Source organism: Ammospiza caudacuta, chromosome 2, assembly GCF_027887145.1.
Source record: "Ammospiza caudacuta isolate bAmmCau1 chromosome 2, bAmmCau1.pri, whole genome shotgun sequence".
Taxonomy (NCBI): Eukaryota; Metazoa; Chordata; class Aves; order Passeriformes; family Passerellidae; genus Ammospiza; species Ammospiza caudacuta.
In genome coordinates, this window is record NC_080594.1 from 105,131,425 (window position 1) to 105,153,558 (window position 22,134).

The 22,134-nt window shown below is 38.0% G+C and overlaps 1 protein-coding gene across 1 annotated transcript in view; it reads left to right on the top strand.

Annotated features, from left to right (window-relative positions):
* The first annotated feature begins 9,508 nt into the window (after positions 1 to 9,508).
* The window catches only part of CDKL5 (cyclin dependent kinase like 5), an 81,685-nt gene continuing 69,059 nt past the window's right edge, over positions 9,509 to 22,134 (top strand). Inside the window, exons 1-2 of the mRNA XM_058800330.1 lie at positions 9,509 to 9,572; positions 10,104 to 10,138. Coding sequence (XP_058656313.1) covers positions 9,509 to 9,572; positions 10,104 to 10,138 — 99 coding nt within the window. The remainder of the gene's footprint in view (positions 9,573 to 10,103; positions 10,139 to 22,134) is intronic.

Genomic DNA, 22,134 nt, shown 5'->3' on the forward strand with positions numbered 1-22,134 from the left:
TACCTGCTCTGGTATGTTCACGTTTCTCTTGTGCTGAGGACCCCACAGCTGGACACAGCTGCCCAGCTGGGCTCTCACCAGGGCAGAATCCCCTCCCTTGACCTGCTGGCTTTTGCTGCAGCCCAGTGTGCCCAGGTGCACACTTGTTGGCTCATATGTAGCTCTTGATCCACAGGAACCCCATGTCCTTCTCTGCAGGGCTGCTCTCCATGACTACTTCTCACAGCCCTGTTTTGCAGTCTGGGTTTGCCCTGACCCGTTGCCACACCTTGTCCTTGGACTTGTGGAACTTCATGAGGTTCTCATGGGCTCCTCAAGTTTTTCCAGGTCCCTCTGGATGTCATCTTGTCCTTCTGTTGTGTCAGCTGTACCACTCGGCTTCTGTAGGCATTCTGAGGTGCACTCCATCTCACTGTCCATGTCAGGGATAAAGGCACTGAAGTGCACTGGACTCAGCACAGAGCCCTGAGGAACACCACTCATCCCAACTTCCATCTGGAACATGGAGCCATTGACCACAACTCCAGCCAGCCAATTCCTTATCTGTGTTCTTGGCTGGAGAGGGGAGAGAGAGTATAATGAATATTTATTTTTCTGCTGCCTTTGGATGACATCACCACATTAAATTTGTGCTTTTGTTTCTTGCCTTTTTTTTTTCTCTACTGGAAAATTGCTTGCACATATTGCAAATTGAGTGGGTCATCTTAATATATCTTCCAAAAATGTTTCCAGTAATTTAGCAAACTGAAGTTCCTCTGCCTGAAGGTGTTCTAGGTGGCTCAGCACGAGGACATCTGTCCTGACAGCACAAGTCAACGCTCTATTGCTGCACTTTCTCTGCAGTGGATTTGCATTGAACACAAACTTTATTTCAGAGTTTTCAGTTTAATGTTCAGAGTCCTCCCTCAAATTGTCTTTGGTCCATGATACATTGCTGCTGCTTCTGTAGTGAGACATTCCAGAACACTCTAAGCTTTTATCCTCTGCTTCAAGGAAGCTTATGTTAATAAGTTGTGATATTACTAACAGTTAACAATTAAGAAATAATGTTAATTTAGGGGAATTGTTAATTGGTTAAGTTTTTTTTTGTCTTCTTCATCTGGAATGTGATTCTTTTTTATTGAACTTCATCTTGTTGTGATGGTCATAACCTCTTAATGCAGTCTGAGCCACTTTGGAGATTAGTCTTCTTGACTTGGGTTTTAGTTAATTGATTTATTCACCTGTGTGAGTTTAATGGGGTTTTTTTTCCAACTAGAAAGCATAGCAAAACTCATCTTGAATTTAAACATGGTTAGTGTTCAGTTACTCTGGTAATACTCATCTTAAAAAAGCCCCAACTATGAAGTGTAAAATAAACACGTTTAGTACACTTTTACACTTTTAGTACTAATCATACTCTGTTCAATTCCTGGCTGGTAAAACTGGAGCAAATACCTTGTAATAGAGTTTCACACAGTGAATTAGTAGCAATATCTTCAAATTCAGATGAAACTTCATATGGAGAGATGTTTCTATAGGTTTTAATTTCTTTGGGGTTTTTTTAACCAATCTGCTTTGAGATTGATGGAATTAAAAAGTAAGTCAAACCTAAACGAAATTATTACAAAATCCTCCAGCACTCCCCCACAAAACCCCAATGTACCCCATTTGTCCACCACATATTTTAATCACTTGTAATGACTTTAGTGACAGAAGACCCTGTGATAAATCTTTCAGTTTTTTCTTTCAATGTGCTCCTGCACATATGCCTGCATACTAATAAGAATTTATTCTTGAAATAACCTGTCTTAGGACCATTAGTTGTTGAGTGGCTTCTTTTTGTCTGTTTTTCAAAACTTTTGATGGCATTCTTTTCAGGGTTAGCATTGTATAAGGTAGATCATTATTATTTAAACAAAATGTTTCTAATTATTTGCTTGGAAAATGCATGAAGAAGCAATGATAAATAATTTTATAGTGTAGAATGTAGTGCTGTTCATTTGTATGTATCGTATTTTATTCGTAATTTAGTACTAGGTTTTGGGGGGCTCCCATCTCATACTTTTGTTTGTTCTATGTATTTGACATGCCCTTTTCAAAGAAAAAGGGATTTCTTGGGTTGTTTTTTTCTTCCTATTTGGTTCAGATAGTGAACCAGTCATCTGTATTTAATTATATGCTTGAAGATTACAAGAAGAGTAGTCATTGCAGTTGTTTTGATCTGCATTGGAATGCCCACAGAATTTAGTTTTGGCATTTGTTTGCTATTTATAAATACTTTTTATTCACCTTTACTTTTCTGTACTCTTATGAGAAAGATCCATCTCAGCCAAATACAGTGCAGCGAGGAACATCTGACTTTTAGAATGTGAATGGGAGTTATTTTTAGAACAATGAAGACAAAACTGGGTTGGAAGGAGGGGGAAAACTTTGTCAGATTAGCAGAATTTCAGTCTCACACAATCACCAGCATGCTTTGTGTGTGCACGTATGGGAGACTCAGTGGCTGATGCAGTTAAGAGGCATCAGAGGACTTTTCCTGAAGTGGCCAGCACTTGTGCCTGTGTTGTTTTGTGCAGGGCAGGTCGGGGCTGCTGCCCTTGTGCAGAGGAAGCTGGCGGTGCCAGGGGATGCCAGAGGCTGCCAGGGGCGCGGAGCGTGGTGGGCACTCTCAGGAGCTCCGTTCTTCCACAGCTGCCCCGCTGAGCTCAGGCTCCAGAGCAGAGCTCCAGCTGGCTGGCTGCTTCTAGCATGTCCCCTTCAAGAGAATATATTGTACTTTTCTTGGACAGGAACACCCTCTGCCCTCGTGCCTTTTTTCCTTCCTTCTTATTCCTGAGAATGTATCTTTAAACATTGGAATTAGCTGCAAAGTGAGCCCTGATGTGTAACTGAAAATACCAGCTTTTTTTGGTGCTTCTGAAGATGAAAAGGTAAGATGAAAAAGTCTTTAATATTGTTTTGTAATATTATATTGAGGATTTAAAGTCCATGGCAGATTGTCAAAAATAATATGGGACTAAATCATAGGCAACATGACAAATTAATATAGGATATTACTGGAGACTGGTATTCTGAGAAGAGAGAAGGAAAGATTAAAATCAAGAACCAACTTCCAAGGAGACCACTACAAATATTGTGTCAGATAAAAAAATATTAGTTTCTTCCACAACAAGCTATTCTGTTATAAAATAAAACCTTCTATTATCTAAAAAAAACAAAAAAAATTATTTCTCTTTGCCTAAGAATACATCACTAAGCCAAAGTGTGCTTTTACTTCAACTACAAATGTTGAACACTTGTATTGGATAGAAATGAAAGTGTAAAGTGTCAGGGAGCTTGTGCCAGAAGAGACTGCAAAGGCTTTGGGTTTCCCAGGTTGCTGCTGGGAGTTTTATCCTGTGCGCACTGATGATTTTCCCCCACAGCTGCCACAGGTACAGTGAGGCCCCCCCAGCATGCGCCAAGACCGGCATCAAGTGCGTAAGAAGCTGTCACACCCACAATAGACTCTCTTGTTGAGGTTCTTGCTGGAGAGCAAGACTAAAATGGAAGCAAAATTGTCTTTCCTGTCCTCCTGTTATGACTCATGGGAGCTGCTTTTGTGCTCAGTGCTTTCATAATCAGTCTGCTTATTTGTCAGTATGGTCTTAGAAGCATCCTGCTAAGCACCCACTCTTTTTGAGTTGGCCACAGCTGTTAGGGAAGATCGTGAATCCTGTGTTTTAACTCAGAGAAGTGAATTTAGTTCATATATCCAGGATGAGCTGAATTTATTTTTGAATCTGTACTTGGATACAAAAAAACGAGCACTCATAGAACAAGATACAGCAAACCAAGTCATTATTTCTTCCCTGGCCTTCAAGCTCAGTTTTCCATTAGGAATTTAACCAAACAGGTATCTTGAATAGTTGGGAACTGATTCACCCTTTTTCTAGTTGTTTGCTTGCTGCAGGATGGGAACTTTGTTCAGGTTCTTCCCCCATGCACTGCTGGCCCCGTGGCCATGGAGATCTGTTGCCTTTATGCCAGTTAAGTGATGATGCCTTCCATTGATGTGTAATCATTCAGATGCATTTGCAGGTTTTGGTGTATCAACAGCTATTAAAAAACCCAAAACCAAAAAACCCCAAGCAAATTCTCCAAAAACCAGCAATGGTGAAGTCAGGGTCCAATGCTGATATTAGCAATGTCAAGAAAAGCTTTCTGGAACTGAATTTTAAAATCTGTGAGCCTGTGCAAGGAACCTTGATGTTTTGCTTTTACATAATTTGTTCAACTTTGACAGCTTTCTACATTTTGTATTTATTTTCACCAGCTGTTCTTTTCATTCCTAATTTTTTCTTATGAGCAGAGGAGGATAGATTGAAGTTTTGAGTATGAAAAATGGCTTGCTATAATTGTTAAGTTATTGTTGATTTTTATCTCCTTAGCTTATTCTTTTTTTCATCTTCCTTGTTGTGGATTTCTTCATATTGTGAAATCTTGATGGCTCTTTCTCCAGAATCTTATCTCATTTAGAAGGTCTACTGTCCCTCCATAAAATGGAAAAATGAAGTGGTAGCTTTTTTTCCAAATTATGGAGTGAGATTGGTACAATGTCACTATGAGTATGATTGGATTATTATTTTTCTCTCCATTCCTTAAGTCAGAATGTTACTGCTGGCTTCCTCCTGACAGCTTTTCATATACTGATTTTTTTTCTTCCTGATCAGTAATTCCTTATAATGAACGTGACACATTCCTCAGGATCAATAAATCCAGAAAAAAAAAAAAATCTCACCTATTTTCTTTACCTTGTCACCTGCTCTAACACTGAATTGGGTGCTTGTAAATCTAACTGAGGTTTTCCTGGAAAACCTCAATGAATAGAGCTACATGTGTATTGGGGAGGAAGAGTAAAGGTGCTGAATGTTGCATCATTGCTGACAGAAGTGGTTAATGCTTCTTTCATCCATGAACCTTGTTTGACAGAAGACATGCCAGGGTGTATATTAATGCATAACCATCAAAGGTGGTATGGTATAAGTTCTTTACATTTGTGTAGGAACCTGCTGTTTTGTTAATGCACAGAGGAAAATGTAAATCAGCCTCTAGAAATTCCTAGTTGTGGGTAAACATAATAAATAAAACAGATTAAGTTACTTTTTGTGTTAGAAGAGCAAGAGGGGTGTATTATCTGCTGGGAAGAAGTTTGAGTTTAAAAGCACATACTTTGAAGTCAGGTAGAAGTTTGTAACTAAGTTCAGCAGGATGTAGATTGAATTCTTTCTGTCATGATAAATGAAATTAACTGAATACTTGATTTTCAAGATGAAGATATACAAATTTAACTGTATTTCTAGAACAAATTTACTTCTCTATGTTTTGTGAAACCAAACATCTACCTCATGTTTCATTATTCTCACTAAGTGTATCTACTAAAATCTAATTGTGTAAAAAGTGCTTCTCTCTCCACACAGATATTGATGATTATGAAATAAAGAATAGCATTTCTACTTAGCATTAAGGCTTTGGGTTGAGTGGTTAAGTGTGATGCTTTTGGGTGATGCACTAGAATTCTTAATGGTCCTGAAGGGAAAAGGAGTTATGAAGAAGCTGGGGGTTTTCCCCACTGCTTTAATTTAAATTCAAATGTTCAGGTACATAATGCTGTAGTATTCTGTATACTCAGTTTGAAAATGTTTATATGTTTTCTGGGATTTACATATAAGCCTTTCATGCTATTGCAGAACAGCTACTTTTGTATTAAAATCTCACACTGTTACACTTCTGGATTAAACAAAACTAATTTTTTTGTGTTCATCTCATGACATTTCACTTTGCTGAGTTGGCTCTGCTTTTTGTAGAATATCATGTCAATGTTGAGAGCATCTCAGAGATCTGTTGGTTTAATTCATAAAATTGTTGATGTGCTGTGAATCTGGCTGCCTTAGAAAGGGATATTAGGAGAATGATTCTTTTTCCATACTGAGAGCCCAAAGGCTCAAAAGAGGTAAACGATGGCCTTGTTTCCACCTCTGCAAGGGTTGTTCTAGACAGCAAACAGCTCAGGAAAACAGACCAGTGTGGCACTCAGTGCAAAGAATGAAATTGTGGCAGCTATTAAGTTTTCCTTGCTATTAGCTGAGGTTTTCCTTGCTATTTCCAGTGTTCAGCTTGAAAGAATCCAGCCTGTCCTCACTAAGTTACAGAATAAAGTAGTTCTTGCTGTGGATAACTCTCTGGAAATGACTTTTTTAAGCTTCTGTTTTCCTTAAGCTTTTGTTTGACCTTCTAGGGTTTTTCCTTGTTTTTGTTATTACAGTTACTCACTCTGACAATCATTAAGACTCTGTGTCATTCATGGAGTTTTGAGTTCATGTTACCAGATTCCCTGCAAGAATCAGTGATTTTCAAAACACTCTTAACAAGGCCAGTGCCTTTTGAAAAACAGAAGAATCCCAAATAGTGGCTACTGCCACTGAAAAAATATTTTAGCAGCTTGATTTTAATCTTTCAGCAGCTTTTGAAGACAGAGATCTCAAATAAGCATATAAATTTTATAGTCTAGAGATTAAATGGGTCTAACTAGTCTAACTTCACTAAAGTTTGAATTATAGCCCAGTTTGAGGCAGAAGAGTTGGGGCAAAAAGTGTTTGTATATGAACCCATACTACTGCTGTGTGTCACTAGTCATCTTTCACTAATTTCCTTTTAATTTCAAGATGAAGTTCTCATAAAGTGCCCTCAGCAGAACTGGGCACAGAGCTGCCTGGAGCTAGTGTAGAAGAGGGGCTCGCTCAGGTGCAGTTTGCTTTTGGGAGCCCCTGTATTCCCTGTGGTGTCAGTCACTCCTGATGTGCTTTGGGGACAATCAGGGAAGATGCTTTGTGTGTTTCTTTGGGCCAGCTGAAGTGTGTCACCAATGGTGAGTGAAAATCACTAAGTGGGTTGGCAGGATTTTATCTTTAAGGACTTGCAAATGCTTCTCTAGGTGCCATGAATTCAGGGGTAGCAGGGGATCAGCTTTCTGTGGCTCCTCTATGAAGTGAAAAGGGAAGGTGATATGTGATCAGTGGGGAGAGGATATACAGCATTGAATTTCATAGAACCATAGAATTTTAAGAGTTAGAAGGGACCTTAAAGATCATCTTCTCCCAACCCTGCCATGTGCAGGAACACCTCCCACTATTCAGGATGCTTATCCAGCCTGGCCTTTAACACTGCTGGGGTTGGGGATCCACAACCTCCCCAGCTGGGGGATTTCAGAAAGGAAGATTAGCTGCTTCCAAGTCTAACCTTTGTTCCCAATAAAAAACTAGAATTCATACTGAATAAACTTGCAGAACTGAAAATAAAAATAGTGGATCACAAGCTGCAGGCCTGTATAGCTTTAAATAGTTTATGAGAAATTTAGAAATTATGAATGAGGGAAAAAGGAAACTGCATCTTAATTTCTTCTTGAGCTTTTGGTACATTATCTCATAAGTTTCTTTACTGTTTCATCATATATCTAGGAAGTATTGTGCACACTGTTAGGAAGAATGAGAGTAATCAATTTATCACAAACTAATTTCTGGTAGGACTTGTCGGTGAATAATGTTGGGAACTGAAGTAACAGATTTGGTGATGTTACTGAATAGTGCTGATAGAAAACAATATATGTTTGCTGACTTTTCCTTTCTTTCTGGCAAGTAATTTTGCTGTTCTGAGCTTGGCTAACTGGTTCTGTTGTGTCTCACTTGCGTTTTCGTGGCATCTCTGGTTGTTTCAGGGTCCCTGTGGCAGTATTTCTGTCACTCAGCTGCAGCATGGGGACAGCCAGCTGCACCCTGTGCCTGGCACCAGCCTGTTCCAGCAGAAAGCTGAAGCAGCTCAGTGTGGGCTCTGTTCTCCTGTTGATGGGTGCAGCTGAGCAGATGCTCCTGTTTTTCCAGCACCTCATTTTTTTAAGTTCGTTAGTGTAACCAGAAAGTCTGGACAAACAGCAAAAAGGCTTTTGTGAGGAGATGCCAAATGAAATAGGAGGAGAACATATGGAAGGGAAAGGAAAGAGTATTTTGTACAATTCACCAGTGAAGAAAAAAACTGATTAATTAAAAGAGTAAATTAAACCACTGAAATAATTAATAAAGGACTGGACAGCTTTTTCTAAAAAACAAAAGCAAACCAGAAAACCCCAACTATCCCTTTAATGTGGAACTCACTGCTTTATTTTCAAATCACCATGGTTGATTAACTCTGGAGTTGCTTCTAAACTAACAACCCCTCCCCACATGATCTGCCTGTGTCTTGCTGAAGCAAATGTCATTGTGATTCCTCCCCACCCTTGGGTTGTCCTTTTGTTGTGTATGACCATGTCAAAACTGGGCTTTTGGCCAGCCCCCCTGGCTTACAGTGACATCCCATTTGTGTGAGCTGAACCCAGCATTATTGGGTCACACTCACCCATTACACATAACTTAATTAAATGTATTCACTTCCATCCTGTTCTTCAAGAGTAGTTCTGTCCTTGAGTCACTGAATTGTGAAGATGGTATATTTCCAGTTCATGGTGAAAGCAGTTGAGGGTTTTTCTTTTCCCATTTTTGAATGTGGGATATGTGCCTTAAATATTAAGGGAGCAAATGCAATGTGAATTAGTAAAATCAAGCTTCTGATAGGATAGCAGAGAGTGGTAAGCCTAAAAGAGACAAAAAACTTTGTTCTTTACCCTACATATAGTTGCTTAATTTGAAAAATTACTTCAGTGTTTGGGGAACATGGAAAAAAACCTTTAAAGACATTATCTTTTCTGTACTATTTCTTAAATAAGCTGATAATGGAAATAATTTTAAAATCTCATTCCTATTCAGTCTAGCAAATTAATTTCCTTTCATTTTTTTCTTAATAATCACAGAAAATAGTAGTAGAAAGCTATTTTCTCCTGTAGAGTGTTCTTTCTGCCATTTCCTTTTTATCATTACAGTGGACAAATGAGAAAATAACTAAACAAAATTTGTTTCTGTACCTAGCTATCAACATACACCAAGCAGACCATAAATAATGACAAGCTTGTTTTTGCTTACTGAGGTTGTTCCTGACAACATTTTTGTTTGCTTCGGTTCTGTAGAAAATTACTTTATGCCAGTTAGTTATTATTGTAATAGACATCCTGTGTATGGGATTACATGGCCAGCTGCTGTGTCAGATGTGTGGTGTCAGTGGGCTCTGTCCATTATAGCTGCTGCTAAGCTCTCCTGATCATCAAATGTAGAAGTAAATTAATTGTCTGTTAAAATTGTTAGACTCTATTGGTGTAATGTCTGTGTACCATTGCTTTCTCTTACTGAAATAAATCAAAGTACTAATTATGTTGTTTTCTGTTCTTTCCCCAGGAAGCTATTGATTGCCTAGAAATTAAAAGAGGGTGTGAGAAGTCTGATTGATCAAGGTGGAAGTTTTTTTCCCCAAGAGCCTTTTCACAACTGCCTTTTGCAAAATCTTCAGAGGGTCCCATTTGTGCCATGTTTTGTGGCTCTCACCGTAAGAGGAATTTGTCTTGATGAAGATTCCTAACATTGGTAATGTGATGAATAAATTTGAGATCCTTGGGGTTGTAGGTGAAGGTAAGTAGTATCTTAAAAAAAGATTAATTAGAATTTTGTAGATTTGACTTAGATGATAATAAGCTACTAACTGCACAATTTTTCTTGTACGTGTTTATTATCTAGAGCTTCTGCTGATTTCCTTGTCAGATGGATGAAGGAGTTTGGAAGCTGAAATGAAAGGAAGAGAAAAAGAATAGTTTTGTGGAGGCTTGGGGTTTTTTGTGGTTTTGGTTTTTTTTTTCCTTTTAAAAGTTTAATGTGTTGATTTCTCATTAGTGGTACTAGGGAAATGCAAGTTCTCAAACTTACCTGCAAGCATATTTAAAAAAAAATAATTTCAGTGTTTTAAAATCCATTTACTTTTGAGCAATTTTTATGGAATTGTTTCAGTGTACAGAGATTTAGAACCTATATATGTAAGTTCTGAATAATAATACTTGGAACAATGTTACTTCTGTAGTTAGGAGGTTGCTGAACACTGTTTTATCTTGCCACTTTTACTTTTTTTCTGCTTTTGAGATGGCTTATCTCTCATCTTCTCTGTTTCAGGAGCCTATGGTGTTGTACTTAAATGCAGACACAAGGTAAGTGAATTACTTTTAAGTCAGAGGGAAATGTTGGTGTTTGAGTGAAGCAATGACCTTTGATGAGAGCTAACATGTTAATATGTATGAGACATGGCATCTGGGGTGGAGTTTTCCTTTCAGAAAGTTACTTAAAGCAATCTTAATTGCAGGTTTCAGGGGAAATGGCTATATCTAGTACCAGATCTCAATTTTTTTGTGTTTAATATTTCTCTGAAATATTACTAATATTTAATTAATTTCAACTTAGAGAGTTTTTAAGAAAAGAGACCAGAAATATTTTGGAACACAGTTTATGCTCAAGCATTCTTAATTAGAATGCCAAACTACTTGCCAGATACTGCAGTAGAAGCACTTGGCTGCCTTGGAAGGGGCAGGGGAGAGAAAGAGGAGTCCATGAGGGATTTTGACATCTGTAGGATGATCAAATACCAGTGAGAAAGCAGTGATTTTTTTGGTTGTTATTTTAATTTGGAGAAGGAAGAAGTTAAGAAGGAAAGAAAAGCCACTGTTTGATACAAAAATGAAGTCTGGCAACCTGTCTACACTATTTTAACTAGTGGATAAGTTGTATGTATCTGAACTTGCTGCTCATCAGCACGGAGCTGACACAAACAACTTTGCTGTCTTTGAAGCTGCAGTGAAGTCATTTAACAAAATAACTTCTCTGAAGCAAAACATTTCTGAATCACAGAATTTTAGTGATCCAAGAATCTATACAAGTCTTTTTATGTAGTTCATACCATTTTCTAGAATAAGTTAGGACTGTGCAGAGGGTTTATGTTCCTATGGTGGCTTTTAGCATGTACACAGAAGGACTTTTGCACAGTGTGTGTGGTTCTGTCTGGAGTGTCTTACACTGTTGAGCACTTAAAAATGAAAAATAAATTGGAACTTGAGATCCTCTCCAGCTGAAGCCTTGTTTGGCTTGGGGATGTACAACAGTCAGTTGAGTGACTTAGGTAAGTTGGATCTTTTTGGATATTTATGGTATGAAAATTCAGGGCGAGTAGTTTGAGAACACCTGGGTAATAATGATGCAGTTTGTACTAGGTATCTCTGTTCTTTTTGGAAAGTAACCTCACCCAGACTCAGTAAGTTTCTCAGATTTCCTGCATTGCTGAGTGAAATTTAAGCTATGCATGTCTATTCATGCTCATGCAGAAGAGTTCAGTACTCTAAAAGTATGGTGTACTGGCAGGGTAAGCTGTTGCCCAGCTTCCTAGGAGAATACCTTGCAGCACACCAGATATCTAGAAAGGAAAGTCTTTCCTTTAGCAGAGGAAGGTGTTCCAACAGCCTGTGTAAGACTGCTGCCTTCCTTGTGAGCATCTAAATTTTCTAGTAGTCTCACCATTTTTTTCTACAGCTTTGTCTTGATGGAAACAGCTGTGCTAAATGTTTAAAACAAAGTGGTATTGCGTTAAGCTTCTAGCAGGTGGGTTCACTAAGACCTAGGGTTTCCAGTTTTTGGAGATCTAAAGAAAAAGTTGAGGGCATGTTGCTGTTTTCATCTAACTGATTTATGATTCTCACTTAAAACAAGCTGCACCGAGCTTCTGAGAGCACATGAGTTTAGAATCTGTCTATTTTACCAAAAACAGCGTAGCTGTCTAAAAGTTAAATGTTGGCCTTTCCTACTTGTATAGGAATAAAAAGATGAAGTACACTTTCATACAGTCATAAAAGACTTACCTGGACATGCAAGAATGTATGGTTTGGGTTTTTTTTGTTGCTTTTTTGGGGGTTTTGGTGGTTTTTTGGGTTTTTTTGTTTGGTTTTGTGTGTGGGTTTTGGGGTTTTTTTTGGGTTGTTGGTTTTTTTAAAGTTTTTACTGGGCATACTTTTGAATATAGAGGTATTTATATTAATGTTTATAAATAGTAGTAATATGCCAGAATCAAATTCCCAGCTGTTTTAAGTCAATATATCTCCACTGTATTGTTGAGAGGGTAAATTTTGTGTGAAATGAGGAGCCAGCCCTTAATTGCAGCAATTTGCCACCATATAATCCACTAGTGCTTCAGTAAATATATAGCTTTTTACCTCAGTGCATTTCACTGGCATATGTATATAGATTTAAGTAGGAGAGAATGGCATCAGGAACAAATACCTTGTCATTATTAGATGTGTTTTTCCTTTGGTAAAAGAACATTACCAGAAAAGCTAAACTAGGTCCTCTAGAATGACTGTATTTACATTATTACACAGACTGTTTTTATCCCAAATCCTTCATTGCTAATTGTGGTTTGTGCATAAAGATTACTTGTTTATTTGAGGACTTTTTTTTCTGATGCTAAGCTAATGCAAATATTGTTGGAAAAAAGCAGAGATGATGCTCTGAAAAGCTTTTTCCTATTTTTCATTTAGTCAGAGGATATTTCCTAAGGAAATACACTGAAGTGCATTGTGTTTGAAAATACTGGAAATACATTTGATAGTTACAAACTATTTAAAAAGGCTGTCTTGGCTTGTTTGGATTTTGCTGTTTTCTGAAAACAGAAGCCACTTGAACACTTCAGTAGTGTCAGAGATCATGGCTGAGGAAAAGAATCTTTGCTCATGTTTAAGACTTGTCAAATGTTTGCCCTTTAAGTAAAACTAGTATCCATTTTACTTTACCAAGTGGTCTTCCTGCTTCATGCAGAGTTGTTGGGCAGTAATATGATAGGAAGATACTGTGGTAAAGCCACAGGTCTCCAAAGATGGGCACAAGGAGAAGGAAACCCAAAGAAAACTTAAGCCAAAAGCCAGCGTGAAAAGGAAATGTTGCACTGTGAGATAATAAATTGTGACTGTAGGAGGAACAATGGCAATTGCAGCTGCAAGTAGAGTTTATAGAAATGAGGTAAATACATCCTTAGATGCCTGAGGGAGGTGGAGAAGATGATGATGCTGGAACAGGGGTTGTTTCTCAGGATGAAGCAGAGCTCACCACAAGCCAGGCTGGAGAGGAAGATGGGTTCATCCAAGCAGTCAAACCATGAAAGGCACTTGGACAAGGCTCTCAGGCAAATGCTGTGATTCTTGGGGTGTCATGTGCAGGGCCAGGAGTTATTGGACTTTAATGATTCTTGTGAGTCCCTTCCAAGTCAGGACATTCTATGATTCTATGCCTATATACATGTATTTGTATGCATAAATTGATGGTGGTTTTTTAGGTTAGCCAGGTGTGCAGGAAGGTGTGTGGTGATGCAGTTTCTCTAAAAGCATAGTTGAAATGGATGAGATCTCCTTGACTTCTCCTTCTCTTGCAGTGTGCTGTGTGTTACCAAAGGTCTGGAGCCTGAGGGTATACAGTTTAATGATTTGGAAGTTTGGTGCCAGTTGTTCTTATAAGTCCAACATCTCCTGCCTAATGAGATGGGGTTTTTTGACTTTTATTTTAGGAATGTGTCTGGTTTTGGTGGTTCTTAATAGCATGAGGCATTTTTAGACCTTTTTCTTTGAGATAAACACCACTCAATTCCCATATTAAAAAGCAACAAAAAGAAATGTTAGTTAGAATTATTTGGCACTTCATTGCATTGAAGATTAATGAAGAATAACCTCTGGAATAGGTTTAATACTTCCAGGCAATGTCTTCTTGGCCTAATATCTAATTTTGTCTTATTTGAGCCTTCTGTAATACTCTTGCATTGTGTTCTGGTAAGTTGTTTGTCTGCCTCAGAATACATGAAAGAAATATTTGCTGATCTCTTAAAGAAAGGTTCATTTTACTCATTAGAAAATAAAGTGAATATGCATATGTAGCAGAATCATTGCATTTCTTTTGAGTATCTCAGCCTTTTTCATGTCTTTTATTATTGGAATCCCTATGGATTAGCTGGGTCATGGTTTTCCCTTTGAAAACTTTTTTTTTTTTAATGTTTCTACAGGTAACCCACTTCTTCACACTGCACACTATTTGTTTGTGTTTGAGCAGAGTCAGGAATTCCCCTTTTACCAATGCTGGCCAACTTGAGAAAAATTTCCCATTGCCATCACTGTGCTTAGAGGAGGTAATTCTTGTGGAACAACCACCTCTCATAGGCTCCTTTGCTCTTCAGGGCTGTCTCCAAGCAGATCCCAGAACAAGATGAAATATGTTCATTTGAAAGTCAAGGGTTGTATTTCTATTGTCCCTGTCTCTTAATTATTTCAGAATCTTAAATTCCACTGTCACGGTAGAGATGCTGGTCTGCTGTAATACCCATAAGAAAGGAACACAGGCTCTTTAAATTGTTATTTAAAGTGCTGCTTCTTCAGTGAGTATTAACTTCACTATAATAAAGTAAAAATGGAACAGGTGATCTTGCATCCCTTCAGATTTTGGGAATCTTCAGTTGTGCAGCATCAAAATGGCCTCTGATCAGAGTGCAGCATTCTGTGAAGACCAGTCTGTAAGAAGGATTTCTTCATTATTTTCATTATTCAAACTGTTGCAGGATTCTTTTAAAAGAAAACTCCTGAGCAATTCCATTGTCAAACAGAAAGATGTTCTCAGGAGAATTCTTGCTACATCCCTGGATAAAGGCAAGGCCACATGGGTTATGTAGCTCAGATGCTGAGTGGGAGCTGCTTGCAGGCTTCTCTGCTACAGTGACCTGGCTGAGTTTGTCCTGCAGTCCAGCTGGGCCTGGGCCAGCTCAGGTGAGCTCTGATGTGCATCACTAATTCCTCCTTGTACAGTGGTCTCTTGTCAGGGTGCACACACAGTGCCTCTGAGGTTATCATGGTTGGTTCATTGATCAGTGTCAAGCAATTGCCTTCTCCGTTTTCCAAAAATCTGGTTGTCTCCATCATGCTGTATTACCCTTGCAGCAAATGTTGGAGTGCTCTAAGTCCTCTGTGAAAACTGGACTTTATTGTAAGGCTTCCCTTAAAAAGGCTTTATCTATTTTCCTCTCTTTATAAGGTGCTTTGAAGCAGGTGTTCCCCCTAATGTAACCTGCGTTGTTCTGTCTTCCAACCCTTGTGCAAGAGCTTTTGACTTTTGTGTTAGCTATTTGAAAGCAAATGTACATGTATTCAAGCCCCCTTCTCCTCTGCAAGGTTGTCCTTGCCTTTTAGGATATTTAACAGAAGATGAGCTGTGTCTGTTGTGGCAGAGCTCTGGTCACACAAGCTATTCCACTACATTTTCTGTACCCCTAAAGAGTGGAGCCATCATGATGACAGGTAGTTCACATAACACATGTTTCTAGAACTGTGCACTGATTCCTAGTTCCTCCTGGTCTTTTCTCAGAAATTTTAGGTACAGGCACCAGGAATCTGGTCATGCTGCTTTCATAAAGCAAATGAGAACATTTGGATTTTTTCTAATATTGTCATGAAAGCAGAGTTCTGAATTTCCCTGGTCAATGTTAGAATCCCTTTTCCAACTCTTGTGTCTGCTCGTGTTATTAATACCTTCACACTTCAAATCTGCTAACCATTTTTATGTTGTTGATTCCCCTTTAGTGTTAAAAGTTAAGTGTACTTGTTTGTCAAAGTTGTAGGTTTTTTCAGTGTGTTGTATTTTTTCCTGTACTTTCTTTAGATTTGGCTCTCAAGGTTCCTCAGCTCCCCAGCATGTGTTAAGTCAAGTACTTAGATTGAAGAATACAGTCATTGCGGTTTAACTTTTATGGTATAATCTTTTGTACTAAAATGGGTACAGCTCTTTTTTGTCTTACTTTAGATGTGACTGATTTGACAGTAGTTTCCTGTTTGGTTGATTGAAAAATTAAATGAGGAGTAAATAAAAAATCTGAGTTCTCAAAATGAGACCAGATTGCTGCCTGTGTTCTTTCCCCTCATCCTCAAATTTTTTGCTGTTTTGTTTTTGGTTTTTTTGGGTTTTTTTGGTATGTAATTAAAAGGAATATGCTAATTTTCTCAATTAATGAAATTTGGTTTGGCTTCGTGGCAAGATTTTTGGTTTTAATTGTTGCCAGGATAAAATCTCTGTGCAGCATGCTGTTTCCTTTCAGCAATGGCAGCTTACCTATGGAAGATTATTCCATTAATGCTGTTGTTCCTTGGGCTAAAGCATCATATCACTGGTGGGATTTTGTGCCAAAACTTGTGTGAAACACATACAATGAATATGAGACTTTCTGGACCTTCTGGATAAATAGAGTTTGCCAGTATTAAATGTTTGCAGTAGAAAGTTGAGAGTTGAGATCTGTCCTAAGTATTATGTGAAGAAAATAGAGCTATTAGGCAAGTGGTGGTGCTGAAGCTCATAGTAACTGTTTGATAACCACTTGCTTCAACTTCACTATGAGGCAGTGAATTACCTTTTGAATTTTTTACAGAATTCTGGTGTGAGATGTTAGATACAGAGTATTTGTTTTGTGGACTTCCAAACTCTACTTCCATGGCATTTCCTTGAGTGCAGCAGTGAGAGGCAAGCTTGATTAGTGCTGATTCACTTCAGGCATTGCTTTATATAGGTCTCCTATACATGTAGGAGACCTAAAATGAACATCTGTAACTGCTTCCTATGCAGGGAAGATGTGAATATGCCATTGACAGTTTATATAGCCTTCATTTTTCACTGCTGCATTGTGACATTTGTCTTCACCTGAACCTCTTCCAAAGTTTTCTCAGTCCCCTGTGGCAGGGGGAAACAGACAATCAGACAGCATTATATCAATGTGGTTTTAAATATGATTGATGTCAATAAAGTGCTGATTTACATTCAAGAAAGTGGAAGATTCATATGTGTACTGTTAGTGCTGCAAAGATCAGATAGTTGAGCAGAATGGAACATAGAAACTGAACTTGCTGAGTTGCTACAGCTTGAGCAGACCACTACTGATTCAGTCTCCCTTCTCACTCTCAAGGTGAGCTATAATATTCTCTATATCACAATACTTACTGCTGCCTTTTATTTCTTTTCCTCAAAGTCTTATTCCCAGATCTCTCTCGTTCTTCAATTATTTTAAGAGTTTTGTCATAATGCATTTCTTAATAAAAACCATTAAAGCACTAATTTTGAAGAAATTATCAGATTCTAAAATTACTTACACCACTGGAAAAAAAATTAGATCTTTGGTGTTGTTTTAATTTTCTCAAAGTCTGAGTCCTGGAATTAACTGAAGTAAACATTTGGGTTTGCACTTGTAAGGCTATGTAGGATGAGGGGATGAAGTAAGGTAGTTCCAGATCTTTTTAAAAATTATTTTATTGTTTTCTGACTGTTGCTTCTGCTATATGTTGCTAAGATATGCTGTGTTTCAGAGTTTTATTTAATTTGATTGTATATAAACCCTTGCTATCTTTATCAGTCACATTCAATGATTTCTTTAAGAGGGCCTGGGCAGGGTTCAACAAAGTGGGCCTGAATGCATCTTTAAGTGCATTAAATTACCAGAGGCAGTGGTTAGGGAGGTTTAGGCTGGGTATCAGGAAGAGGTTCTTCACCCAGAGGCTGGCTGGGCCCTGGAACAGCTCCCCAGGGAGGTGGTCACAGCACCAAGCCTGACAGTTCCACAGGTATGTGGACAATGCTCGCAGGGACATGGTGTCAATCCTGTGCATGGCCAGGAGTTGGACTCCAGGATCCTTGTGGGTCATTTCCAGCTAAGGATATTCAATGATTTTATGAAAGTTAATGTTTTTCATTAATAACATGAGTCACTTTGTAGCCATATCCATGGAATGATGCTACTTTGATGTCTGCAGTTGTGCTGTGTTGTTTCCCTTTGAGTCTTTTCTGACAATCCAGACTGGTGTTTGAAAGTTCCCTTGTAGGTTACTCCATTCCCTTACCTCTTCCTTTGTGCTTGTCATGTTATGAACCCTGCTCAGATCTGGATGGTATTCATTAATAAAAATTCTCATTCCATCCCTCTTTTGCTCCCCATGGCTAATATTAGAAATGGAAGGTGCAGGGCAAAGATAAGAGACAGAGCTTTCAGAGGGGATGAAATTAACTTGCTGTGGAAGGGGAAAAGACTAAAGTTTTTATTTTCAGATGTGTTCAGTTTAAAGCACTACAATGTGAGTGCTTTCAATACCACAAATTAGGGTGGCTTAAGTTGGCTTGTCCATTATAACATTTCATGCAGTACGAAGCTGGGGTGCAGAGACACCTGATGCTGCAGAACATCTTCAAAACAAGGGTGAGGGAGACAAACAGGGAATCACCCTTGTACTTTAGTAATGGAGGTAGGTGAAAGAAGCATAGAAGCCTGAGTTAAAAATAACAAGAGTGATTCATCTTGCTTTGGAAGGATATGTAAAATGTATTACTTATGGTTTTCAATTTAAATTAAGTCAAAGAAAAGCAATTTGTTGCAGTCACCATATCTCAGATCAGTATTTTTATCAGACAGTTTCTTCCAGTTGGTCACACTAAGGGCTCTGGATAAACCAGACATCTTTTGCCCTTTTTCTTTTGTTTCTTTAACTATATGTATTTCTGATACTATTTTACATAATCTTTTATATTAATTATTGCTGTGGCTACTGGTGTTGCTAAGTGAAAGGTTACTGCTTATGCCACAACTGAGAACTTTGCTTGGAAGATTGCCAGTCAATAAACAAGCCCCCTAGTAGTTGCTGCAAAATCCATCTGCAGAGGGATTATATATCATTACACTTGTAATAATACTGGCATCATATTCAGACCTGCAGCAGTGTGTTCTGTGGCTGCCCTTAATGGCTCTTAATTGCAAACAGCTTGTAGAGTTGTATCTCATTTTGAGGTCCTTGTAAGTGAGATCTTATTTTTAAGTGTGGATGTGATGAGCACCCAAAGCAAGGCTATCCATACAAATAATTTTTTCTTGCAAAAAGTTGAAAATTTTATGCTGATAATTAAAGTTTAGGAACATGACTACAGTATTTCTTAGAAGCAATAGCAGAAGGAATTGAAATAGATAAGTTTAGAGACCTGATGTAGGGTCTTGGATCATTAGGAAAGTAGCGGTGCAAGCAAGGGAATTTATAGTTAATGCACATTATTATATGGGAGAGGGAGCAGCATATGGCTAATTATAGGACTACATCTGTAGTAGTATGAACTTGGTTGAATATTGGATTACAATCTGGTCTCGTCATCAAATTGCAAATTACTGTGTAGCATAATTGATGCAAACAAAATGGAATTTCTAAATTTTAGGCTAATTGTTTTCCTGTGAGGGATTCTTGTGGAGTTTTTAAACTTTTCTAGGACACATGAGCAGCTCTAAGAGCACTAGGTTAATCATTGATTTCTGGACACACTGTATTTAAACAAAGGCCATTAAGAGCATAACTCAGTGTTTCAGAAGATCATTCATGTAGATTTTTAAATGTACCATGGTAAAAATGGGTCTGGATCATGTGTCTGGCTTTCAAAATTATTTGTATCAACCAAGTTGATCTGAAATTTAAATACACTAAAGTGTCTTGAATATGCCATTCACATTACTTTATTTTCTAAATTTTTTTTTGTGAATTTTAAAGTCCTTTTTTTTAAGACTCAGGAGTCCTGCAAAATGAGCTTTGACAGTGTAGGTAAAACATTCACAATAACAGTGAAAACTTTCCTATAATTTCATTTTTTCCTGAAAACTGTGGGCTCTTCTTGGCTCTGCATTTTTTCATCAGTAAAGATTACAGTGTGTTTTTAAATAGCAAGTTGTCCCTCTGAATGTCCTGATTAAAGCAATTTATATTTCCTTGATTACTCACTTATGCGTAATTCCTAACTCATGGAATACCCTTCTAAAATATAAAACAACCTTTCTATTCTTTTTGAATAAAAATTCTTGGAATTCTTAACTTCTTTTGAAGTATAGTGGTATTTACTTCTCGTTCAAAGCCTGGATAACAATAAATGGGGAAAAAGGAAAGTGGTTTCCTTTTTATACCATTACAGCTGTTAAAATTTGTACAAACTTGTAAATTCTTGTGCAGAGGACCTAATAATTGTACTTTTAATGTGTGGTTTGATCCTAGCTAAAAGCCTAAGTAAGGGACTAGACAAACCTGATGTCAGAGTGTGGTGATCAAGAAATTTTGGATACAGTGGGAAGGCAGGCTGAGCTCTTGAATAGGGACCACTTTTGCTAAGACTGCTTTGTGCTCTTTTTTGAACCAGCAGCAGTTGTTAAATGTTTGCAGAGAACTGGAGTCATTCTTTATGAGATCTATGCCTTATACACATATTGCAATTCTGAAACTCTTCAAAACACATACTTCTTTTTGCTGTGTGTTGCTGCACCTGCACCTGGACAATAAAGCTTGATGAGTCTGCTGCTTGCTTTTCTTCAAGAGCAGTCCAATTGCACGCTTCTCATTTTTTAAAGTAAATCTATTTATGCTTTTCTTATTTAAGATAAAAACTAAAACATTGTCTGGATTTATAAAGTATTTGCATTTTTACTATCCCTGATTCATTTTTGTTTAAATTGCTAAATTAGATCAATCTTTATGCAAGTCCATTTTAAGCCCTAACACCGTAGAACATAATGGTTTTACCTTTGCCCATTATGAGAAATCACACTCTCTATGCAATTTTATTTTTACTTTTTCAGACATCTAGCAAAGTGAGGATTTGTTTCTGAACAGAACAGGTAACTCTTTTTTGGAAACAGATGGCTCTCCAATTTATAGTTGCTTGCACCTTAAAAGCTTTGATAAGGCATCTTCTCTTTCTTCCTCAAGACTAATTTCTGTACAGTACTGGGTGTACAAGGATCAGTATAATGAAGTTCAGTGTTGGTCTTGCATAAAGGGAATATTTGCAGGTCTTGAAGTGAAATGATTGTACTCATGGATGCCCGTTTCTTCATGGTTTCATTCACCTCTACCCTCGTACCCACACACTTGGAAGTATAAAGGGTCGTGTGTGTGCTCGAGAGAGGTGTCTGCTTTGGGCAGCATGTCCAGCATGCAGGATGGAGGACAAGGGTCAGGAGCTCTCATGTCCCCACTTCATCTCTGAAGTTGCTCTGGGTGGTGATGACAAACAAGTTCTTACATCTTTTGTGTATATATAATGTTTAGATGTTGTCTGTTGTTATGGGATAGTCCTTAGCTTCAATCTTGCTTTCTTCAACTTCCATGGGTCTGTTTTCTGCTTTTCCTTGCTTTGAGTTTGTCTTTGACAAGTATGTTCATAATCCTTGATGGGCCAACAGAAGATGAGCTCAAATATTATAAGCTGCAAACCTGTGGCCATCCTCCTGTTGGGGGATGCATGGTCTGCTTGTGAATCTGCTGTGCTGCAACCTTCTGGGCTTGGCATAATGTTTTACTCAATTTTACTTTTGAAGCACCATCCCATAAACAATATTCTCAATTATCAACAGTGTTTTTTCTTGAAACCCTGTGCAGTTTCTTCTCATGCTTGTGCATGCACTCAGTTCTTCCCCCAGTATCCTCTTCATACCCTGATATGTTACACACTCAGGCAGCAGAAACAAGATACCTATGTCTCTGAAAGGGTGGTTGTTCTTTTTTCAGTTTTTGGCATAGAAGTGTGCTGCCTTATTAAACAGCTCTCCTAATCTTTCAGTCAAGAAAGAATCCTTGCAACACTTAGAACTCCTTCCCAATTGCATATTATGAAGTATATTTTTCATACAGTTCTAAGAACAGAAGATTACCACATATTCCAGTGTGCTGAAAATTGTTTGCAAAACAGTTTTCTTAGACTTAACTTTGGCTGAACAGGATTATCATCATTATTGATTTTCCTTTAGGTTATAGATGGGCTTTTAAAGAAATGTGGTTTTGAGGTATGACAGAGATAGGTGATATTTTTAAGTGTGATAAGGCACTGAGATGTGGAAAGATGAAATTCTGTAGGACTTAAGAAACTTTACTGGTTCCACCTACCTCTTCTTTTGACAGTATGCGTCTTGACCAGGAGGCAAGCTATCTTCTTGAAATCAATTAACATTTCCAACAGAGATAGAGTAATGCCATGTTTATGCACAGAAATATGTTGCAGGCAATGCCATCTGCAGAGCAGAGCTGACTAGCTGCTGCTTCTACAGGATCAAGTTTTCTGTGACTGTTTGTGTGAAAAACTC